At 41.2% G+C, this 22,001-nt stretch overlaps 2 protein-coding genes across 2 annotated transcripts in view; both read left to right on the top strand.

Moving 5' to 3' along the window:
• Positions 1–863: 863 nt before the first annotated feature.
• Positions 864–9,678, top strand: LOC307232807 (phosphatidylinositol 4-phosphate 5-kinase-like protein 1; the record flags this gene model as incomplete). The annotated part of the gene is made up of 10 exons (XM_080003981.1): positions 864–980; positions 1,285–1,497; positions 1,699–1,749; positions 2,550–2,704; positions 2,998–3,122; positions 3,203–3,237; positions 3,948–4,003; positions 8,086–8,198; positions 8,381–8,543; positions 9,234–9,678. Exons 2-10 carry the CDS (start codon positions 1,309–1,311, stop codon positions 9,676–9,678), a joined length of 1,332 nt encoding a protein of 443 aa, XP_079860107.1. The 5' UTR covers positions 864–980; positions 1,285–1,308.
• Positions 9,679–11,117: 1,439 nt separating this feature from the next.
• Positions 11,118–22,001, top strand: part of LOC307232274 (endophilin-B2-like) — a 44,737-nt gene continuing 33,853 nt past the window's right edge. The window contains exons 1-4 of the mRNA XM_080003216.1: positions 11,118–11,277; positions 12,266–12,407; positions 13,401–13,529; positions 19,747–19,880. Of these exons, the coding sequence (XP_079859342.1) occupies positions 11,215–11,277; positions 12,266–12,407; positions 13,401–13,529; positions 19,747–19,880 (468 nt within the window). The 5' untranslated portion in view covers positions 11,118–11,214. The remainder of the gene's footprint in view (positions 11,278–12,265; positions 12,408–13,400; positions 13,530–19,746; positions 19,881–22,001) is intronic.

Genomic DNA, 22,001 nt, shown 5'->3' with positions numbered 1-22,001 from the left:
GCATGGAGAATTCTGCCGTCGATTCTCTGATTTTGAAAAGTTTGAGAGGTCGCTTCAGCTGGCGTCATGTCTCCTGTCATTGGATTATGAGGCAGCGCCACAGGAATTAGAGTTGGAGCTTTTGATCTCCAGTCTGACTCTCTCCCAGAGGAGAAGTTCAACTCCGTCAAACTGGATACGTTTTATGCTTCACTGAATGAGACAAAGTTTTCAAACATCCAACAGTTGGCACAGAGGAGGCTGGTGTTATTTGGTTCTACCCATCTGTGTGAACAGATGTTCAGTGTGATGAACATAAACAAAAGACGCCACAGAGCCCAGCCTACTGATTTACACCTGAGCGCTATCCTACGAATTTTCAAAACGAAAATTGCACCAGATTTTGATGCGCCGGAAAAAGTGGGTGACCAGCAACAGTGTTCTCATTAAATCCATCAATGGTGAGTTGTTGTAGTTTTTATTTAAAAATTAATTTGTGAATTAAAAAATGGTATGAAGAAATTGATTTCACATATATTTTACACTTTATACTTGATAATTTTTCACCACCCCTACTAATGGTCTGGCCCGTCAGTCAGTTTTAAAAACTAAATGTGGCCCTCGAGCCAAAAAGTTTGCCCACCCCTGGTCTACAGTCTGTAATCGTTTTTTTTTTTTTAGTTTTTTTTTTTACTCAACCTATTGACCAACATTTCCCCTCATATCTTAGCTTTCCCTCTGTAGTATTAGAAGGCCACACCCATACCGTACTCGTACACCTTTCCTGTTTTAGGTGTGACACAACCTGCAAAGCTTGTCTAACCTGCCTGGAATGCGGCAGTCCTACAAGGCTGACTGTCGGTGACGCTGAAGACAAGGTTGAAGTTGAATTACAAAGATAAATCTGCATTGGTTTATTGTATTGCAGTATAAGCCCCTCTGACTTTAATCTCTTGTCTTGTCCAACCGGACTTTGGAAACTAACAACGACTGGCAATCAGGTAAGAGGCATTTCCCTTTCAGTTTCTCTGTCTGCCTGTCTGCCTGTCTGCCTGTCTGTCTGTCTGTCTGTCTGTCTGTAGAAAGAGAGATCTTATGTATATGTACATCTGATATCTACAAAGCAAAGTGGGTTACCTCATGACATGAGTGCAAGACTTAATTGCTACTGTACTTATTTAAGCTTTTAAAGGAATGACTGCTCACAAATGAAACGTATGTAATAATAATTAAAAATAATGATAATATTCAAATTGCCATTGCTGTAATGTATGTGTGTGTACTTTCTGGCTTTGTTTTGAAAAGAAAGACACTGGAAAGTCATTCCAGATGCCTCAAAGAAAGGGCAATGGCTCCTCTGGGACAGCCATAAGAAGGCGGTGGTGGCATTTGAGACAGCATTGGGGGATGCTGGGAGTGTTTGAGATTAACCCAGAGCACGAGTTCTTCTTCCTTACATCCGTCATGAAAAGAGGCCTGCATGATGCCATCCAGACCAGCATGGACACCCCGAGCCCAGTGAGAACACTTGACACTGTACTTCAGAATTTCAATGATAGATACTCTCTGTAGCCACAAACTCATTAGTGTGTTTGCCTTTCTACTTTTTATATTATTATTATTATTAATAATAATAATAATAATAATAATAATAATAATAATAATAATGATGATGATAATTATATTTATATATGATTTATTTATTTTTGGATGATCAAGGATGAACTCACTCCAGAGCACTTCAAAATGGTGGAAACTCAAGTCCAGGAGGCAAGCATTGCATTTTACTGCTCTTTACCGTTCAAACAGCTTGTGATGAACACTTTTCCAAAAATAAAATGTTTAAACGGTTCATTTAAACATAAAAGTTCACGTTCAGTTCCCGTTCCACCACATGACAATTCATTGGTACTTCTGGGCCAGTTTGCTTGTGTTAATTCACATTTGAAACCCATGTATACCACATTTGAAACCCATACAGTATATAACACATATGAAATCTATATATAGCACAGTTTTCATGTGAATTCATGTGACAGGGGAGATAGCTATTTACATTTGTGACATTTCCAGTATCTGCGTATTGCGTATAGAGCACCAGTGGTCCTCAATGTGAGGTCCGGGAACCGCCGGGGGTCCTGCAAGAGGTTCTAATAATGACTAATAATTAAATTTCACCATAATTTATTTTAATTGTTATTTCCCTAAACATATTACAGTCATACAATTTTAGACTAAATCATATCTAACAATAAAAATCCTCTTCAACAAAGTGAAGTGTACTTGATATGAAACAGGTTGAGAATCACTGCACTACACAATTTCTTCAACTTGAATCATATAATCAGTTCTGTTGGGAGTCAGAAAGGGTGGAGTGTGAGCTCACAATGATTCAGGTAGATGTCAGATTGAATTTCGTCAATCCCACAAAAGCAAATGGAATTGCCATTCCATGCCATTCTCATTGCCATTCCCGCTATAAACATTTCTGTAACTAATTATGTCCTGTTAACTACATGTTGCCATGCACGCTACTGATCCAGGTCTGATCTTTCCCCCCTGCCCCCCAGGACTTTGAGATGCAGACTTTTGCCGGACCGGTGTTCGCCTCCCTGAGGTGTTCCCAGGGCATCATGGAGGAGGAATATCAGATCTCTGTCGCCTCAGAAGGATACTATCTTCAGTTTGTTAGCAATTCTAAGAGCAAGGCTGACTTTTTCATCACGTTAGTATTAAAAAAAAAAAAAGTGAATTAAAATCTGATAAACAAATATCCATACATATACTGTATATACACATACTGATTTGCATACTAATACGTTTTATTTGAGAGAGAAAGAGAGAAATACTTTTTTTTTTCTAAAAATCTGGCCTCAAAATGTGACTATTCTATTTAAACGGTGACTGAGGGAAGTGCAGGTACTCCATTTATCTAAATTTATCAAAAGATATCTATTGTTTATTTTCAAGATTTTACTGCTCGGTTTCACGTTTGGCACCGCATGCTCCTCTCTCCAGACATGACAAGAGGTTCTTCCTAAAGACACAGAGCCGGCGCGAGGTCACATTTCTTCTGTCCAATCTGCAGCTATACCTGGACCATCTTGAGAAATACCCCCATTCTCTGATGGTCAGGTTCCTAGGTAAAAGCTGTCAAAGCTAAAACAATCCCGGCAAAACATGATGTATGTCAATTCTGAGGCCACCCCTTTTCTCCTTTCAGGTGTCCATAAGATTGTCATCCCAAATCAAATTAAGGTGAAACACTTATTTTTATTAAGAAATAAAAAATACAAACACGCTAATTCTCATATTAGAAAACAGGAAACTCATATTATGGTCACACGTGTCTTAGTATATTTTGTTTAACATGTTTTGAATGATAATATCACTGTGGGGGTCTCTGCCCACAGGTAAGGGTTTAGGGAGGGAGACGGAGTCTTTCTCGCCGTTGTGCACCAACATGGCGAGAGTCTTTAATGTCACCTTACACATAAAGTACGCTGGCCACAAGTATAAATAACAAATGGGTTAAACCCTTGTTATCATAATGCAGTTGATTATAATTATCTCGGGCGCAGGAGAAATGGCGTTCCGCTGCTGGGCTGCTGACGAGTCCGTGCGCCGATCCCCTCTGCAAGACAGACAAAAGATTAAAACAACTCCCTGCCTCGAGTCGGACTAATCAGCGCCGATTCGAGTCATTAGTTCAGATTAAGCCAAAGAGGTGATTTGTATAAGTGCAAAAGAAAAAACTAATAAAATACACTGTTTGCAATCAATTTCTTTCAGCACAACCTGTAAAGAATGCCTGACAATATTATGAGCATCCCATTTTCGAAAAGGAGATATTTAAGAGAATTAATAAATTATGGCAAATGGCACTTTAACAAGACCAAGATTGAAAAATAGCAGTTTTCACCAATGCTCATAAATACAGACAATCACTGTTACCTGCTGTTTTTCAGAAGTACTTCATTGTGATGCAGAGTGTGTTTTACCCTGATGAGCGGATCAACATCAGGTACATTTATTCTATGTGAAATGTCATTGTAGTCTTCCAATTCTTAAAGAAGAAATCTATATTGTAGCAATATATTTCTTAAAAAAAAAAAGTCTACATAGTAGCTCTCTTTTAATAACTATTTCTACAGTGATGTTTTGTGCTGATTTGCTCTTCTTCACACTTGCATACAGATATTTAATCGCCATTTATTTTTAACCCAGGCCATATTAAAATGGTGGCACCCATCATCTGCCACAGTTTCTTGCCGTTCTTAGATGCAGTCCAATCGGGAAAATGTTTTTAAATTTAAAAAAAAAAGGTTAAATCTCTTATTCATCTACAAATCAGCTCTCTTGGCTACATCAGTACTATGAACAGTGAGAAATTATGGTAACCAACATTTTAATAAGGCCTGTGTTATAAATTAGCAAGGCTAACCTTAATAAGCCATCCAAATAATAAGCCATCCAGTTACCGTCACATGATTCTATCCACTTCAGCCAAGATGTTGCTCAGTTACACATTTATATCTGAAAAATAAAAATGTTATAGACGTGGGAATACTATCCGTAATTATATAAAATATACCTTTGTATAATTGACATACACCAGGTTAACTGCAACGCACACAATAAGGGAAGATCTAATAAAAGTGCCTCTGCATTCTAAAAGGATACCCATAATAATATATTGTCCCCACGACATATCCGTACATCCACATATCTTATTAGGAAAAGAAAAGCTCATTGTAGCACCAAAATATACACCGATCATCCATAACATTAAAACCAACCACTGAAGTGAATAACATTGATCATCAATGGCACCTGTTATGGGGTGGGATGTATATTGTATGTGGGGGCGGTAGCTCAGGAGGTAGAGCTGGTCGTCTAGTAATCTAAACGTTCCTGGTTCGATCCCAGGCTCCTCCTGCTAGCATGCTGTAGTGTCCTTGAGCAAGACACTTAACCCCTAATTGCTCCTGATGGCTGCGTCCGTCGGTGTTTGAATAATTGTAAGTCGCTTTGGATAAAAGCGTCTGCTAAATGACTAAATGTAAATGTAATGTAATATTAGGCAGCAAGTGAACAGACAGTTCTTGAGGTTGATGTGTTAGAAGAGGGGGAAAGTGGGAAAGATTAAGGATCTGAGCGAGCGTCTTTGACAAGGGCAAAATTGTGATGACTAGATGACTGGGTCAGAGCATCTCCAAAATGGCAGGTCTTGTGGGGTGTTCCCGGTACTCAGCAGTTAGTACCAACCAAAAGTGATCCAAGGAAGGACAACCGGTGAACCCGTAACAGGGTCATGGGTGTCCATGTGCTCATTGATGCACTTGAGGAGTGAAGGCTAGGCCATCTGGTCCGATCCCACAGAAGAGCTACTGGAGCACAAATTGCTGAAAAAGTTAATGCTGCTATGATAGAAAGATGTCAGAACACACAGTGCATCGCAGCTTGCTGCGTATGGGGCTGCGTATCCACAGACTGGTCAAAGTGCCAATGCTGGCCCCTGTCTACCGCCAAAAATGCCTACAATGGGTATGTGAGTGTCAGAACTGGACCATGAAGCAATGGAAGAAGGTGGCCTGGTCTGATGAATCATGTTTTCTTCTAAATCATGTGGATGGTCGGGGTTAGGGTCCGATCTATTGGACAACCCCGCCCAATCCATGGGGGTCCCACCTTGCAACTTACAGGACTTAAAGCATCTGCTGCTAACATCTTGGTGCCAGATACCAAGGACACCTTGGGAAGTCATGTGAAGTCTTTTTTGGTGGCACGAGGGAGAGCAACACAATATTTGTGGTTGGTAGTGGTGGTTTTAATGTTGTGGCTTATCGGTGTATAGTATACCAAGTATAAGTCATGTATGATCACAAGAAATGGTTTCCGATTAAAGGAATAATCCAGGTTTTGGGAAATTCACCAGATTACACTTACATTCAGAATTATTTATTAACTATCCCTCACTTGGCGCAGTCATTAGCCACTGTGGAGAACCGCTTCAAGTGCGTTGGGGGTTGCCAGGTATGAACTGCAATACTTTGCGTCAGAACATTACTGTCAACAAAACTCAGTTGACTAAGCTGAACTGGCAACCCTGCAGCACGACTGCACAAAATTGATAAGCATTGTGCCCAGCAGGTGGTCAAAAAGTTCCAAATGTAGCTGCCATAATTTCACAACAGCTAGGCTAGTTGATTCCCTGTACAGTCTTGTACTGAGCTAACAAGGTTAGCATGCAACCCGTCAATATCTTGGTTCACGCGATGAAAATTATATTAACCTTTTGTCTGATTTTGGGTAAGATGGACAAAAAGTCTATCGTAAGTCTATCTAATTTCACACAAAGAAAGTGTAGTATCCCTTCAATGTCTTCACTCAGACCTCTTTGTGCATGAATTCCTGAGTGTATCGATCCAAAAACATCAACAGTTCCCGCTCTGTGGGGGCACCTGAGATCAGACATGAGTTTTGGACTTTTTGGTAACCTACAGTGGGGCAAAAAAGTATTTAGTCAGCCACCAATTGTGCAAGTTCTCCCACTTAAAAGGATGAGAGGGGCCTGTAATTTTCATCATAGGTATACCTCAACTATGAGAGACAGAATGGGGGGAAAGAATCCAGGAAATCACATTGTAGGATTTTTAATGAATTAATTGATAAATTCCTCGGTAAAATAAGTATTTGGTCACCTACAAACAAGCAAGATTTCTGGCTTTCACTGACCTGTAACTTTTTCTTTAAGAGGCTCCTCTGTCCTCCACTCCTTACCTGTATTAATGGCACCTCTTTGAACTCGTTATCAGTACAAAAGACACCTGTCCACAACCTCAAACAGTCACACTCCAAACTCCACTATGGCCAAGACCAAAGAGCTGTCAAAGGACACTAGAAACAAAATTATAGACCTGCACCAGGCTGGGAAGACTGAATCTGCATAGGTAAGCAGCTTGTTGTGAAGAAATCAACTGGGAGCAATTATTAGAAAATGGAAGACATATAAGACCACTGATAATCTCCCTCGATCTGGGGCTCCACGCAAGATCTCACCCCGTGGGGTCAAAATGATCACAAGAACGGTGCACAAACATCCCAGAACCACACGGGGGGACCTAGTGAATGACCTGCAGAGAGCTGGGACCAAAGTAACAAAGGCTACTATCAGTAACACACTACGCCGCCAGGGACTCAAATCCTGCAGTGCCAGACGTGTCCCCCTGCTTAAGCCAGTACATGTCCAGGCCCGTCTGAAGTTTGCTAGAGAGCATTTGGATGATCCAGAAGGGGATTGGGTCATATGGTCATATGGTCAGATGAAACCAAAATAGAACTTTTTGGTAAAAACTCAACTTGTCGTGTTTGGAGGAGAAAGAAAGCTGAGTTGCATCCAAAGAACACCATACCTACTGTGAAGCATGGGGGTGGAAACATCATGCTTTGGGGCTGTTTTTTCTGCCAAGGGACCAGGACGACTGATCCGTGTAAAGGAAAGAATAAATGGGGACATGTATCGTGAGATTTTGAGTGAAAACCTCCTTCCATCAGCAAGGGCATTGAAGATGAAACGTGGCTGGGTCTTTCAGCATGACAATCATCCCAAACACACCGCCCGGGCAACGAAGGAGTGGCTTCGTAAGAAGCATTTCAAGGTCCTGGAGTGGCCTAGCCAGTCTCCAGATCTCAACCCCATAGAAAATCTTTGGAGGGAGTTTGTGTTGCCCAGCGACAGCCCCAAAACATCACTGCTCTAGAGGAGATCTGCATGGAGGAATGGGGCAAAATACCAGCAACAGTGTGTGAAAACCTTGTGAAGACTTCCAGAAAACATTTGACCTCTGTCATTGCAAACAAAGGGTATATGACAAAGTATTGAGATTAACTTTTGTTATTGACCAAATACTTATTTACCACCATAATTTGCAGATAAATTCTTTAAAAATCAGACAATGTGATTTTCTGGATTTTTTTTTTTCTCATTTTGTCTCTCATAGTTGAGGTTTACCTATGATGAAATTTACAGGCCTCTCTCATCTTTTTAAGTGGGAGAACTTGCACAATTGGTGGCTGACTAAATACTTTTTTGCCCCACTGTAGATATGACATCAAAGGCTGTGAGGTGGGAAGATGGACCAACTCTGCTGCAGAGGGAAGCCGGATTATTAAGGTGCTGAAAGACAATAACTTTGAAGGACAGCACATTACACTGGGTAAGGGTCTGCTTTGTTTGAGGCTAAATACAGTACATACAATACAAAGCCCATGAGTGTTACACTGATATATATATATATATATATAAATATATATATATATATTTTTTTTTTTCCACATCAATAAATAAACCCCACCTGTTTTCTTCTGATTTGAAAAAAACCCCCATTTCTGTCATCAGGCAATCAGGGATCCTGGTTTGTTGAGCAGGTGAAAATTGACAGTACCTTTCTGCGCGGGCTAAATGTCCTCGATTACAGTCTCCTTCTGGCACATCAACCCCTGCACCAAGATGAACTTGACAGGAAACGCTCATTTGCAAACCTCATTATTCGCACTACAAAGTAGGTATACACACATGCACACAGCATGCGTTAACAGCCTCCAAAAATCAATGGTGTATGTGCTATGATGCCTTTTTCGGGGCCCCTGGCAGTTGCTTAACTTTCCTAATGGTAAAGTCCGCCCCTGCTCATAAGATTGTTCTCTAATCCCTACAATTAACCTAGAAGCCACAAAAGAAGAAGAATCTTTTAATTATTACGCAACACAGCACACTACATGCACACACACTTTGGATGGTGGCCGGTGAAATGAGGCCCCTACATTTAACCCATCCTGGCTTGTCCTTCCTCCGGGGGGGCAGCCAGGCGCAGTGGGCAGCAATCGGGCCCGGGGACCGGGAGTGTCCATCGCAGGTCAGACGATGATGTATGCATGTTTTTGGTGGGGGTCCTTACTGACGTTAGGTGGAGGAAACCCCGTGTGAGCACATGCAAACTCCACACAGAAAGGCTCCTATTTTGGAAATAACCGGCCCCGGAGAGTGGTGCCAACAGCGCCCCAGGCGCCCCTTCTTGCTGTGAGGCAGCAGTGCAATGCACTGCGCCAACGTGCCACTGGACCTGCCACAGGATGGCTACTTAGCGAACTCAATGCAATTTAGACAAATAACATGTTATCTTTTTTTCTCTATTTGATAGCCTTATGTTGCCCTAATATCCCCTGAAGTTCTTGTGACTTTTTTGCTCCAGGTCCATGGACCTAGATGACAGTCCCAGAGAAGCACATCCCCCTACCATTCCCTTACTCGAGGAAAAATCAGCCCGGACGGTTCAGGATACAGACACTGCATCAGATCCTCCACCACAGGCCTCGGGAGAGAACACTGGCGATAGAATTCCCCTCCAAGAGATGAAGTGCAGTGCAGCGAGATCTAGCCCTGAATCAGAACTGCAAGAGTTCCAGGCCCACCATCGTAGACTGCTTCCTAATTCCAAGAACTCGGTTCACGTCATTGATGGGCCGGACAGCCGATACTTTGTGGGAATTATTGACATCTTCACAGTCTACAGCTGGAGGAAAAGGTTGGAGAATCTGTGGAAGAGGCTTCGATTTCCTGGTCGGGCGTTCTCCACAGTCAGCCCCCCTGTCTACTCTGAGAGATTCTGCCAGTGGGTGCAAAGCCACACTCAGTAGGAAGTCGGAGGAAGCAAATAATTTGCGTTGAAGCTGCAAGAGATGCTGTGCTGTTTTTTTGTATCCATATTTCCTTTTGTTCTCTTGAATTTTATTGAGCTTGAGTTAAAGTATCTTTTTGCATAAATTATGTTGTTATATCTGTATACATGAGAGCAAATCCATACCTAAACAATTCAAACAATACACAATTTTGGTGTCAATTGTGACATGGAATCTGTTTACTGAAAGCTTATTTCTTGACCTCCAATTTGCATTTTCATACATTGTACAATGACAAAAATTAACATGTTCGGTAAATAATAGATGGATAAAAAAAAGTGTCTATATGGTCTTCGGTCTACTGCATACGTGATAAATTGAATAGACCCACAACTCAGGCAACCAAGTCTGTAAACTCTAAACCGTACTCTAAATATTCAAACTAGGCTGCATCTCAAAACTCACTGTTGAAGTGTTCAGACAGCCCAGTAAAACAGTTTCAGGATCATTAGTGACCTGGGCCAATTACAACTTTGAATGAATAGATAGGTTTGCTATTTCTTAACCCAGACCTTAATGAAATGTTGGTTTTCATCATTCGTGACCTTGCTGAACAATAGTGGCAAACGTATAAGGACAGAATACAGCTGGGATTGTATTTATTTATTTTGTTCTGCATAGGTTTGTATGACTAATGTTAAATAGCCTACTTACAAACATACAGTTTTCCAAGCAAAATTTGTGTCTTTAAAAGGAGCTTGACTTAACGGCCCTTGATGCATTCAATAACACAGACATCAGAGACAAAACAGCTAAAGTTGAGGATGGTAAATATATTTGTAATTATAAAATAATGTTAAATTAATAAATATTAAGTTTATACATGGCACTACAGTCGAGTATTTGAGTATTTCATCTTGATTTATTACAGCCTTCACAGCCGAGTTCTCCAGAAGTATTTATGGCCTGAAAGATGATCCTTGTGAACGATAGTCCTAAATTTGAAGCTTGTAGTAACCATAGCGACAGAAACATTTCCTCTCAATGTTCCTCCACAATGATGGTTCATGATTTGAAATGACTCAATGTTTTTTTAAATAGCTTTTATATGACTCACTAACTGAAAAGAATCACAGAGGGCTTCATCAAAGTCCAAAGCTTTCTGCGTAATTAATATTGCATTTCCCTGCCAAAATAAATATTTTTGAGAGAATGACACTAAAAGATTCTTCTGCATTCTCAAATGTGACCGAACAGGATGCTTGTTGTGAGAACCAACCGACTCTTCTGCCTCGAACTCTTTTTACTGTGTGACTTGAGAACCGAATCTGAAAAAAAGATTCGAATCTTTCTTCACTTCGTACGTCACGACGATTGTCTCGTCGTTAGTCGCTGGATTTGACGTGATCTCAGATTACGCTGTGTAGATAAACCGGCGGCGCCGCTTTGGGGCCGGGCACCGCTGCCTGGTCGACCTGCCTGCTGCTCACCAGACACCAGAGTGCCGTCCACAGATGCAGCAGGGACTGAAGTTAGCGTTAGCACACACAGAGAATGGATTTCAACGTGAAGAAACTGGCCTCCGACGCCGGAATGTTTTTAACAAGAGCTGTGCAGGTGACAAAATTCAACTATCCGCGATTGCCAAAAAAGTTGAGCATCCAGCAGAAGCACGTCGCTACATGTAGATTGGCGACGCTAGCTTGCTAGCTTGTTAATGTTTAGGTTAGCTATGAGGAGATCGACATTTGCAGGGCGATCGAAAACTGGTGTTCTTTCATGTTTAAAGTGGTAATCCCTGATATTATTTTGTTTATGAAAAATCTCGTATTTTATACTTTACTCAGCCGACACTTCATAAGAAACAGCCATTTAATGTATTTGTGTAATGCATGTTCGCATAATATAAGCTGTTCTCCATTTTTCGGTGGCGGGGTCCACCTTTCCCGCATTGCCTTGGTTTGCATCAATGCAAAGATCGTGCAAGCGTAAGAAGTGGATGTGATGTATCAGTGTAGTTAGCTGTGATGAGGAAACTATTGATGGCCATTCACTAAAAAACAACAGCACCCTCAGATAAATAAATACCCTCCTTACTGGAAGTGACCAAGGAAAACTGGAAGTGACCAAGGAAAACTGGAAGTGACCAAGGCAAAAAAACAAATCAGTCGGTCAAAAGAAGCCATACTTTTGAGACAACAATTTGACTGTACCCAAACCACGATGATGGGGGTAAAAAAGTTGAAGCGTAATCCACCCAACACTCATGGATTTATGGATTACCACTTTTAAGTGTGTAGAAAACAGCCCTACTGAGTTTATAGTTGGGTCTTAGTCATTAATTACCAAGTGAGTGTGGGTGTCTTAAACTTTTTGTAACTTTAGTGTCTCTTTTTATATGTTTTTCACTTCTATGCTCTTTACTTTCTCTTTACTTTTATGAAACCCATTATGTGTGTGCTTTACAAATACATTTGCCTTGCCTAAAACTTCAGAATTGACAGCTGGCTGCGGTGCTATCAACCGGATTTAAACGGAAAAAGTGTTGAGCGGAGGTAAAGGTGTTCATATCATTTCTTGACGTCTCCCATTTCATCTGCCCCAGTTCACAGAAGAGAAGCTGGGCCAGGCCGAGAAGACCGAGCTAGATGCTAATTTTGAGAACCTGCTGAGACGGGCTGATTACACCAAAACCTGGACCGAGAAAATATTTAAGCAGACAGAGGTTTTGCTGCAGCCTAACCCAAGTGAGTCGGAAACTAAACCTGAACTTGGAACAATTCATTCGTTCCCTCTGGCGTGGTTAAACAGTGGTATATCAAGGCAAACTTACCAGTTAAGGTTCTAAAGTCAACACCCAATTGTATTTCACAAGACCATAAGACACTCTGTTGGAAGTAGTTTGGTATCAATATATATATACAAGGTTGCCTCAGAGATTAGAGGGCATCTAACTTGTGACTTTTTAATTCTCCATGCTACAGTTGATCACACTGGTGAGTATTGTATATGCCTTCTGCTTTGCACCCTGGACTGATATTAGCATAGAGATGTGGTCGGTAGAAATGAAACGGACCAGGTAAATTCACAATCTTTTTTACCGTTTGATCAAAGACAGCTGGTTCTCAACCAATTCTTGACACTGTAATCAAAAGCTCTCAATTAAGATTGTAGATCTACTGTAAATCCAGTCACTCTCTCTCTCCTGAGCTAGTCTTGACCAGCATGGGCAAAGAGTTATCCTCTTTGGGCAAAGCTATGAATGCCCCCCCATTATGCCAATTGGTATTAGATTCATCTAGCTAATGCCTGCGCCACATTACGTGAGTTTCAAGGTGGATTTAGCAACGAATCACTACCGCGACTCATGGATCAGTGTCATTCATCATTATAATGGTAATGACAACATGGTAGACAGGTTGTCGCGTATTGTTTGCTGTGTGACATATTTAAGTTTAGATATAACTGTTTGTGTGTTGGGGGGGCACTGAATGTGGTCCCAGCTTTAGTGTGGCATGGAGTGATTGTGTGGTTATGTAATCTCCTCTATGAATCATTACGGTGACTCATGGATTAGTGTCATTCATCATTATGATGGTTATGACAACATGGTAGACGGGTAACCCACTTATCATGTATTGTTTGCTGTGTGACATATTTAAGTTTAGATTTACCTGTTTGTGTGTCATTGTACTCTGTTTTGAAGTCATGCCATTAAACCCCCACGTCCTCCTTCACAGGTGCCCGAATCGAGGAGTTCCTCTACGAGAAGCTCGACAGGAAGGCTCCGTCCAGAATTACCAACCCAGAGTTGCTTGGTCAGTACATGCAAGATGCAGCAACGGAGTTCGGTCTGGGAACTCCATATGGTGAGTGTGATGTTCTGTGAAAAATGTAATCCGAAGGACTGCTAAATACTGTAATTCACCCGGAAAATTGTCCCCCTGCTACAGGTGCCTGCTACATGGCAGGCACCTCAGAACTCCATGGCACGGCGCCCAGTTAGGCTGGAAAAAAAGAGTACACATACCAAAAAAAAGTTTGCTGGCTGTGGGGGGGTGTTCTGGTACAGGGCCAGGGAATGAGGAAGAGGAGGCAGGTGGAGGCAAAATAGCGCCGGTTGGTGTGTATTTAATTACAGTTTTAAACAAAAGGTGGCTCGTGGGCCAAAATGTTCAATCAATTGCTCGCAGGCCAATTTAAATATAGGCCGAAGTTCGGTGCTTAAGTGCGCTCCTGCCGTGACGTGTCCGGCGGCTTGCGTATCGGGCTCGTCTTGCCCAGTCCAGCATGTCCTGCAAGCATGCCGATCCTCACTTCGGGGACGACAAAATATTTAAAATATCCGTCCATACGTCCGCCCGCCCACCTGCCCGCAAAATAAAACCCATTTAGTTTTGCATATCAGCGCCGACATTTATCAAATAAAAAAACAAATTTGTAAGCGTGTTATGAATAGTTAGTCGGATGCTACAAAAGTGTAAGTGGCTGCTTGTGCACGCACAGCAGAGTCGCAGCACAGTCTGCTTATCACGGGAGGAGAGGAGGCTATAGGAGACCTTTGATCAGGTATAGAACGGGACCTGTCTCCCTCCACTTGTAATTAGCACCCGTGTATAACAGGGACACTTTTGAGTACCCCAAGCACCCACCCGTGTTGTAAAATGTCCAGTGTTACCGTTAACACCGGTATTGTGATGAGCTAATTAGCGGTGGGAAAAATTCCTCACTGTAGCATCCCTACTAATTAGTCCTGGTAATATCATCTCGTCATTTTGATTGATCTTTCTCAGGAATGTAACCTGATGACTTTCTCATTCCTCTTCAACAAATGGTTTTGAATTGAGTGTACAAATATATTTCCTTTCAAATATTTATTGAGACGCTCAATAAACAAACAACATGCATGGATGGTCTTTTTTTTGCTGTTGTTGTTGTTGCATCCGAAAATATGTAGGAAATCAAACAACTATAACTAACTAAATACCACTATTTTTTAGTTTACGACTAGTTTGCAGTTTTCAGCTTCTTTGACCAAGAAAGACATAATCACGTCGTACATTGCAGGATATTGCAATACAGAAATAACTTTTGCCTTTTGCCTTGCACTTGCAACACGCTGCAAAGAAGGCTCCCAAGACTAGCTAAATGAAAAGCTGACAGGGTTTAGCAACTAAACAGGCTTTGCCTTAAAGGGAACCTATTATGGAAAAACTAATTTTTTCAGTGCTTGTGCACATACATACATTTCCCGGCTCTGATGGGCTTACTAACGCACAAACTGTGAAATAGACAACTCAGTCAGTTTTTTGTGACCTGTCTATTTCAGAAATCATGTGGTGAAACAACCCGTTCAGATTTGAAGCCCCTTCCTAATTGGAGCTTGAGTAGAATTATGGTACGTTCCATTTACCTCGGAAGTCGAAGCTAGGAATGACTTCATACCCAAGTTGACTGCATTCCACTACAACACAAAAACCAAGATGGACACCTCCTTTTGTTGTGCTTGCTCTTTTGGAATTCAGACAACTCGATTCAAGATTCAAGAGGTTTACAAAACAAACCTGTGACCGGGGAATGCAGTGCTCCTCTGGGGTCCACGAACATGTCCATGTTCATGTCCAAATAGACTTAATAAGAAAAACCGCGTACCGTGTCCCAGGGCCGGTGTTGGCAACAAAGGTCAGAACAAACTTTTAAATTAGGCCTTGTAGATCTAATATGAGTGAAGATTCAGCAACTGGATTGCTTATTTCTTGCCTAAAATTTGTTCAGAAACAGATTTTGGTGGACTGATTAGGGGAAATCAGTGAAAGTTTATAGACAATACAACAGAACCCAGAAGTAAAGATCAAACCACATTGGCTCACAAAACCCAGCTTGGAACTTGTGTTTTAACTCCATTGGTTCCCAGATCTAGGGGCCTCAGGAGGGTGGCGCCACCCCCCAGAAGCACACTGTCCTGGAACAGGATGTTTTAGAATGTATACACCAATCAGCAACAACATTAATCCCACCTGCCTAATATTGTGTAGATTCCCTTGTGCCGCCAAAACAGCTCTGACCCATTGAGGCATGGACTCCACAAGACCCCTGAAGGTGTCCTGTAGTATCTGGCACCAAGATGTTAGCAGCAGATCCTTTAAGTCCAGTAAGTGGGCTTGTTGTTCCAGCACATTCCACAGATGCTCCATCGGATTGAGATCTGGGGAATTTGGAGGCCAAGGAAACACTTTGAACTCTTTGTAATGTTCCTCAAACCATTCCTGAACAGTTTTAGCAGTGTGGCAGGGCACATTGTCCTCATCAGGGAATACTGTTGACATGAAGGGGTGTACTCTGTCTGAAACAATGTTTAGGTAGGTTGTACGTGTCAAAGTAACATCCACATGAATGCCAGGACCCAAGGTTTCCCAGCAGAACATTGCCCAGAGCATCACACTGCCTCAGCCAGCCTGCCTTCCCTTCCCTTCCCTTTCCATGCTTCATGGTCCAGTTTTGATGCTGACTTGCCCATTGTAGGCGCTTCGGTGGTGAACAGGGGTCAGTATGGGCACTCTGACCGGTCTGCAGCTATGCATCCTCATACTCAGTAAGCTGTGTATGGGGCTGCGTAATGCGTGTGTTCTTACATCTTTCTATCGTAGCTAGCATTAACTTTTTCAATAATTTGTGGCACAATGGCTCTTCTGTGGGATAGGACCAGATGGGCTTGCCTTGGCTCCCCATATGTATCAATGAGCCTTGGGCACCCATGACCCTCTTGCTGGTTCACCGGTTGTTCTTCCTTGGACCACTTTTGGTAGGTACTAACCACTGAATACTGGGAACACCCCACAAGATCTGCCGTTTTGGAGATGTGCTAACCCGGTCCTCTTGCCATCACAATTTGGCCCTAGTCAAAGCTGCTCAGATTCTTGCCCATCCTTGATCCGCTTGCCCATTTTTCCCGTTTCTAACACATCAACTTATGAACTGAGTGTTCACTTGCTGCCTAATATATCTCACCTTGAATGGTTAATTTTGTGGCTGATCGGTGTATTGTGAGTGGTATTTTCAGCAAAAAAACAAACAAAAAAAACCCCATGTTTCCCGGACCTCAGAGACCTATATCAACTTCTTGGAAAGGAGCATAATCGGACCCCTTTAACTGCAGATTCTTCCCAAAACTGGACATGGAATCTTACCGCTGACGGTATTTTCACTGCCTACGGCTACATTATGCGCTGCAATTTTCACTTTAGAATGTGAAATGGTTGCTGTATTGACATGACATGACATGACATTACTTCATTTAGCAGACACTTTTTTCCAAGGCCACTTACACTAAGTACATTTGTCACAGTATCAAACCAAATATATGTCCCGGGTCACAGCCAGCTAAACATTTTTTAGAAACAAGCAGTGCTAGTACAGTAAGGGTTTTTTCTTTTTTTTTTTTTTTTTTTTTTTGGAATGAAAATATAACAAAAAATCATGGCTGATGTTATTGAAGATGCATCAGAGACCTCGGTGCAACAATCTCCTCAAACCAAAAATTCACAAGGACAAACACCATCTCTGTGAATCTCTGTCTGCTTTTCTATAAGTGATACCCCTTTCCCACTGCAACAAAAACCGGGTATCACCCGCTAAAATCCAGCATTTGTAAAATGCCGTATAAGTATAACCGTATAAGTTTCATATTGCAGCACAAAGAGACATCTGAATGTCTGCAATATCTAGCTGGTTTTTTTTTAGGCAAGCAATTTACTCAAGGAAGTGTACTTGGAAGTCCTCTGGGAACATCAACAGTAGAATATTGCTTCACCGGTTTTAGCCTCAACTTTTTTTGGTTCGGGTGTTATTTAAATAAAAATGTAATTGAGAAAGAAACTTAAGCATACACTACAGGCAATTTGACTTCTTTACTTGGAGCTCAGTTAGCAGAGATCTTTCCTTGTGAACAAATTAACATTTGATATGCAAGACCGCGGGTGTTCTTGTGGCCCCACGCTTAACTTGAGATAAGGTATGGATATCGGCACATGGGATTTTTGAGTGCTTAGTAGTACAAGTATCCTAGAAGTATGGTGATGCCAGATGGAGCTAAAGAAAAGGCTTTTCTGCAGCACATGATTTTCAGTATTGCTGTGTTGACGATACCAAGTATGATTATATGACTTTGCCTTCCCCTAAAGCATGCCTCAGGGTCTAATACTTAAGCAAACTCCGCTGTTTACACTTTGCACGTGGGAAAGAGAACGTATCCACATGTCTAAAGTCTTGTGGCTAACCTGTCACGAAGCTGGAGAGGAAGATCCCATTCTAGCTCTTCCTTTTTGCACGCAAATAACTTTGGTCACTTTGATGATCACAATATGATAGAGCTTAATCGCCCAAATATAGTGTCATACCGAGCCTTTTAAAATGATTCTTTATTTGGTTACTTTTACAATTCAATCCAGCAGCTTCCGGCCGATGTTCGGTTTAAGCCTGAGCCATACTACAAGATTTTCCAAATCTTAACAGATTTAGAAAGTTTTGGAAACCCCACACGTAACAACATCATGGTCAATTTAACAGTTATGTTCCTGTAGTCTTTGGAGAACAACGATTTGCCAAAACAGCACATCACACTCGAACAGATTCCATTCACCAACGATTTGACAGGGACGTGTGGCTATGCGGGATTACCAAAGTCCCCACTCTCAAATCCAGAAATCTTGTGCGTTCGAACGTGACTTTAGAGTAAACAAGTGTATCCAATACAGAAGATGTCACTCTAATATGCTCCCTCGGAAATGCGATTGTATGCAACAATTTGGAGACTGGTCAAGCCATTAAATCCAGTGAAATGTTTTTTTCAATAGCATGTCACTGGGAACATTTGATAGTTTAATACCATTACTAACCACATGATTTATTTTTTATCTGATTGTGCAACAAACCTCTTTTAAAGCTGTTGTTTTGGTACCTCCTTTGGTAGTGAAATTTTAGTGAGTTTCACATTGCAGTACAAAGAGACATCTGCATGTCTGGAAAATCTAGCTGTTTTTTTAGGCAAGCAGTTTACTCAAGGAAGTGTACTTGGAAGGCCTCCGGGAACATCAACAGTAGAATATAGTTTCACCTGTTTTTGCCTCAACTTTTTTTGGTTGATGTATTAATTAAATAAAAATGTAATTGGGAAAGAAACAGGAGCATATGCTACAGTCAATTTGAGTTCTTTACTTAGAGCTCAGTAAGCAGAGGTTTTTCCTCGTGAACAAATTGACATTTGATATGCAAGACTCCATTCACCAGCACCAATTGAATCAAAACGCTCTTCACACACACACACACACACACACACACACACATACATACATACATACATACATACATACATACATACATACATACATACACACTGTTAATATCTTAATATCTAGCTCACTTGCACTGTTAAGGCTGCTTTTATAGTTCTGGATTTAATAGCCGCCGTAGGTACGCCGTGGGTCTCTGCTTCACAGGCGGAGCGCGCAGAGGCCGCTGCCATAGCTTACGTGCACCTCTCTAGAAATGTAAATACAAGTCAGTGCGGTACAAGACCACATGGTCCGCTTTTTCCCACTACGTGTTTCTGGTTCATTTCCGCCAACAGTGGAGGGGAATAAATGGAGCAGATCGAAGAGAGGCTGGCTGAGGAGATTCGAAAATATTTCAATTTATATGATCATTATCTTTATTTCGTTAAAATTTGTGATGTGAAATATCTGAACATTGGATATGACACCATCTTCCATTTTTAATACGTGCCAAAAAAGACCGCGACTGCAATGTAGCGTTTAGGCATTCTAGGTGCATAATCAGGTATGTTTCACTTATGGGGATTATCCAAAACAGCACTATTTAAGCAAAAAGACCCCTTTAGAACAAAAACTGTAAAAAAGGATGAATGAAATTGAACCTGCTCGAGGGGTGAAAGTATACCAGTATTATATAAACTCCAGTGTTCCAAACTCAAAAAAATAAATAAATAATCCTGCCAAGCCTAATTCTGGATCCAAAACTAGGATCTAAAATCTAAAAAGCAAGGTGCATGTGCGTGTGTGTTTCTGGTAGGGAGCACTCTGACCAAGGTTGGTGAGTGTGAGAGGCGCCTCGGCTGGGCAGAGAGGGAGTTCTACCAGGAGTCTGCCATCGGCTACCTCAACCCACTCAGGAGCTTTCTGGAAGGAGACTGGAGGACCATCTCTGTGAGTTCAAACATGTACATAGACACAGAAACCTGGTGTTGGTATATGATAACACTTAATTAATCCTTGCTGCAGAAATTAAGCAAGAAATTACTTGAACTTGAATTACGATTTGTTTTTTCACTAATATCAGCTCCAAATGTATATCGGTATTGATCAAACTTGAACAACCAAACGTCTGGTTCTTCTTATGAGGCCTCAACCATATCTGTGTGTTCTGCCGTTGTGTGTGTGCAGTGTTTCAGATCATTTTAGCCCTGCGGGCTGGACCCTTGAATATAGCTGCAGGCAGCAATATGCAGGGTCCAGGGTAGTCGGCCCTTAATTAAAGTTTGATGGACGAGTGTGCTTTGGCTCTCTGTTCCGGTGTATTTGTGACTGCAAAAGTTCATTTGTTCCCTGGTTACAGTAGAATTTTACGATCAGGCAGTGTGTGGGTTTTCTAGGCCGCTATTAATGGTGGTTATCATTCTGAAGTAGGGCTGCATGATTATGGCTAAAATTATAATCACAATTGTTCAAGATTATTTATCACAATTATTCACCTGCTTCATGCTGATTCATTCATAGCGGTGATATTTGCTTCCAGTTATTTTGTAAAGTAGCAGCAACATAGCGCATTGCGCTTCAGACTAAAACACAGCACGCATCTGTCTTGTCTATCTTCTATTTGCTGCAACTTTGCATTGAGATTTATGGCATTATTGCTTTAAAAAGTAACCACGGCAGTATAACTGTACTTCACTAGGATGGTTACATTTTGCAATTGAGCCGAGGTTCACATGCGTGCTGAACCATGGGGCTCGATCCGTACGGATCAGGGATCAATTATGTTCCGTTACACCTTTAACTTCTGACAGGGGTTTAAGTGTTTTTTATTTTGTAGAACAGCTCTGGCGAATGTCAGTTGTCCTCCGAAGCGTATATCTTCATGACGTTTAATACGCTGCGCTTTGTTTAATCTAATTGACTTCTGGTAAAATAATACCTGTCACTTTCTTACTTTGTATGGTTAAGAATTTGTATCTAATATTCCTTTAGTTTTAGCCCCGTTGAGATTCCATCTGTGCTTGACAGTATCTTGGTAAGGTTTAGGTTACTGACTCAGGTGATCTGTGTACTCCGTCATCTATCACGCAACGATTTCTTCATTATAGTATACGTCTATGTGTGGTGTCATCTTGGTGCAGGAGTCATTGTTGATCACAAATTCCATCCACAATACTGAACCACCGTGTTGGAACTGCCCTGAATACACATCTTATTCAGATTGTGTGTGGGTTTGTCGGATCCATAATATCCATTAAAGTCTGATGTCAGTCCCATCTGTTCCTGCCACTGTCTTGGTGAGGACCCGTTGTTGTCCAATCAATAGACTGCAATGCTATCACGTAATCTGTGCGAGCTGTCATTTGCACATGCGCAAGTTGCGCCGATGACAAAAAGTACAGGTTTTTTTAATCCAAATTATTCCACAATAATAGACCGATCTGGATCAAACTTAAATGACGGCATGTTGAAACGGCCTGTGATACACATTTTATTCATCTTGTTTGTGAGTACAGAGCATCCATGAGATCCTTGATTACTGATGTCAGTTTTCCATTAACAAAAATATGGTAGTGGTAATACCTAGCAAAACATTATGCAAATTAACATTGTGCAAAATATTATAATACCCTATAAACCTGGATATACATTGCCCACGGGTAGTCAGAAAAAATTCTAAATGGACTGTTTTATGGACAATACCACCTTAACCTGGATGATACTTTCTCTGGATGTTATAATTTTTAACTCTGCATTATACAATTTTAATACTGTACTATGTTATTACCATATCATCATATGTTTATACTATGTTATTTCATTCTATACTCGACTTCATACTACTATTATATTTGACTTGGTGATTTTAATATCACCTAGTATTATAATATTCTTAATAGTAAAGAGTATATACTTGCTATATAGTTAACTATACTTTTATAATTATTGCAACTGCTGCTTTCACTGGATTGACAATTTCTGCAATGCTATTGTAATTGCACATTGCTTCTACAATGCTGGTACTTCTATCTTAGTAGTAAGATGCTTGCCCTCTATTCCGATCTAATTGCA

This window comes from Zeus faber (assembly GCF_960531495.2).
Source record: "Zeus faber genome assembly, chromosome: 7".
Taxonomy (NCBI): domain Eukaryota; kingdom Metazoa; phylum Chordata; class Actinopteri; order Zeiformes; family Zeidae; genus Zeus; species Zeus faber.
The sequence above is the reverse complement of the archived record's forward strand: the minus strand, read 5'-3'. Positions and strand labels throughout refer to the sequence as shown.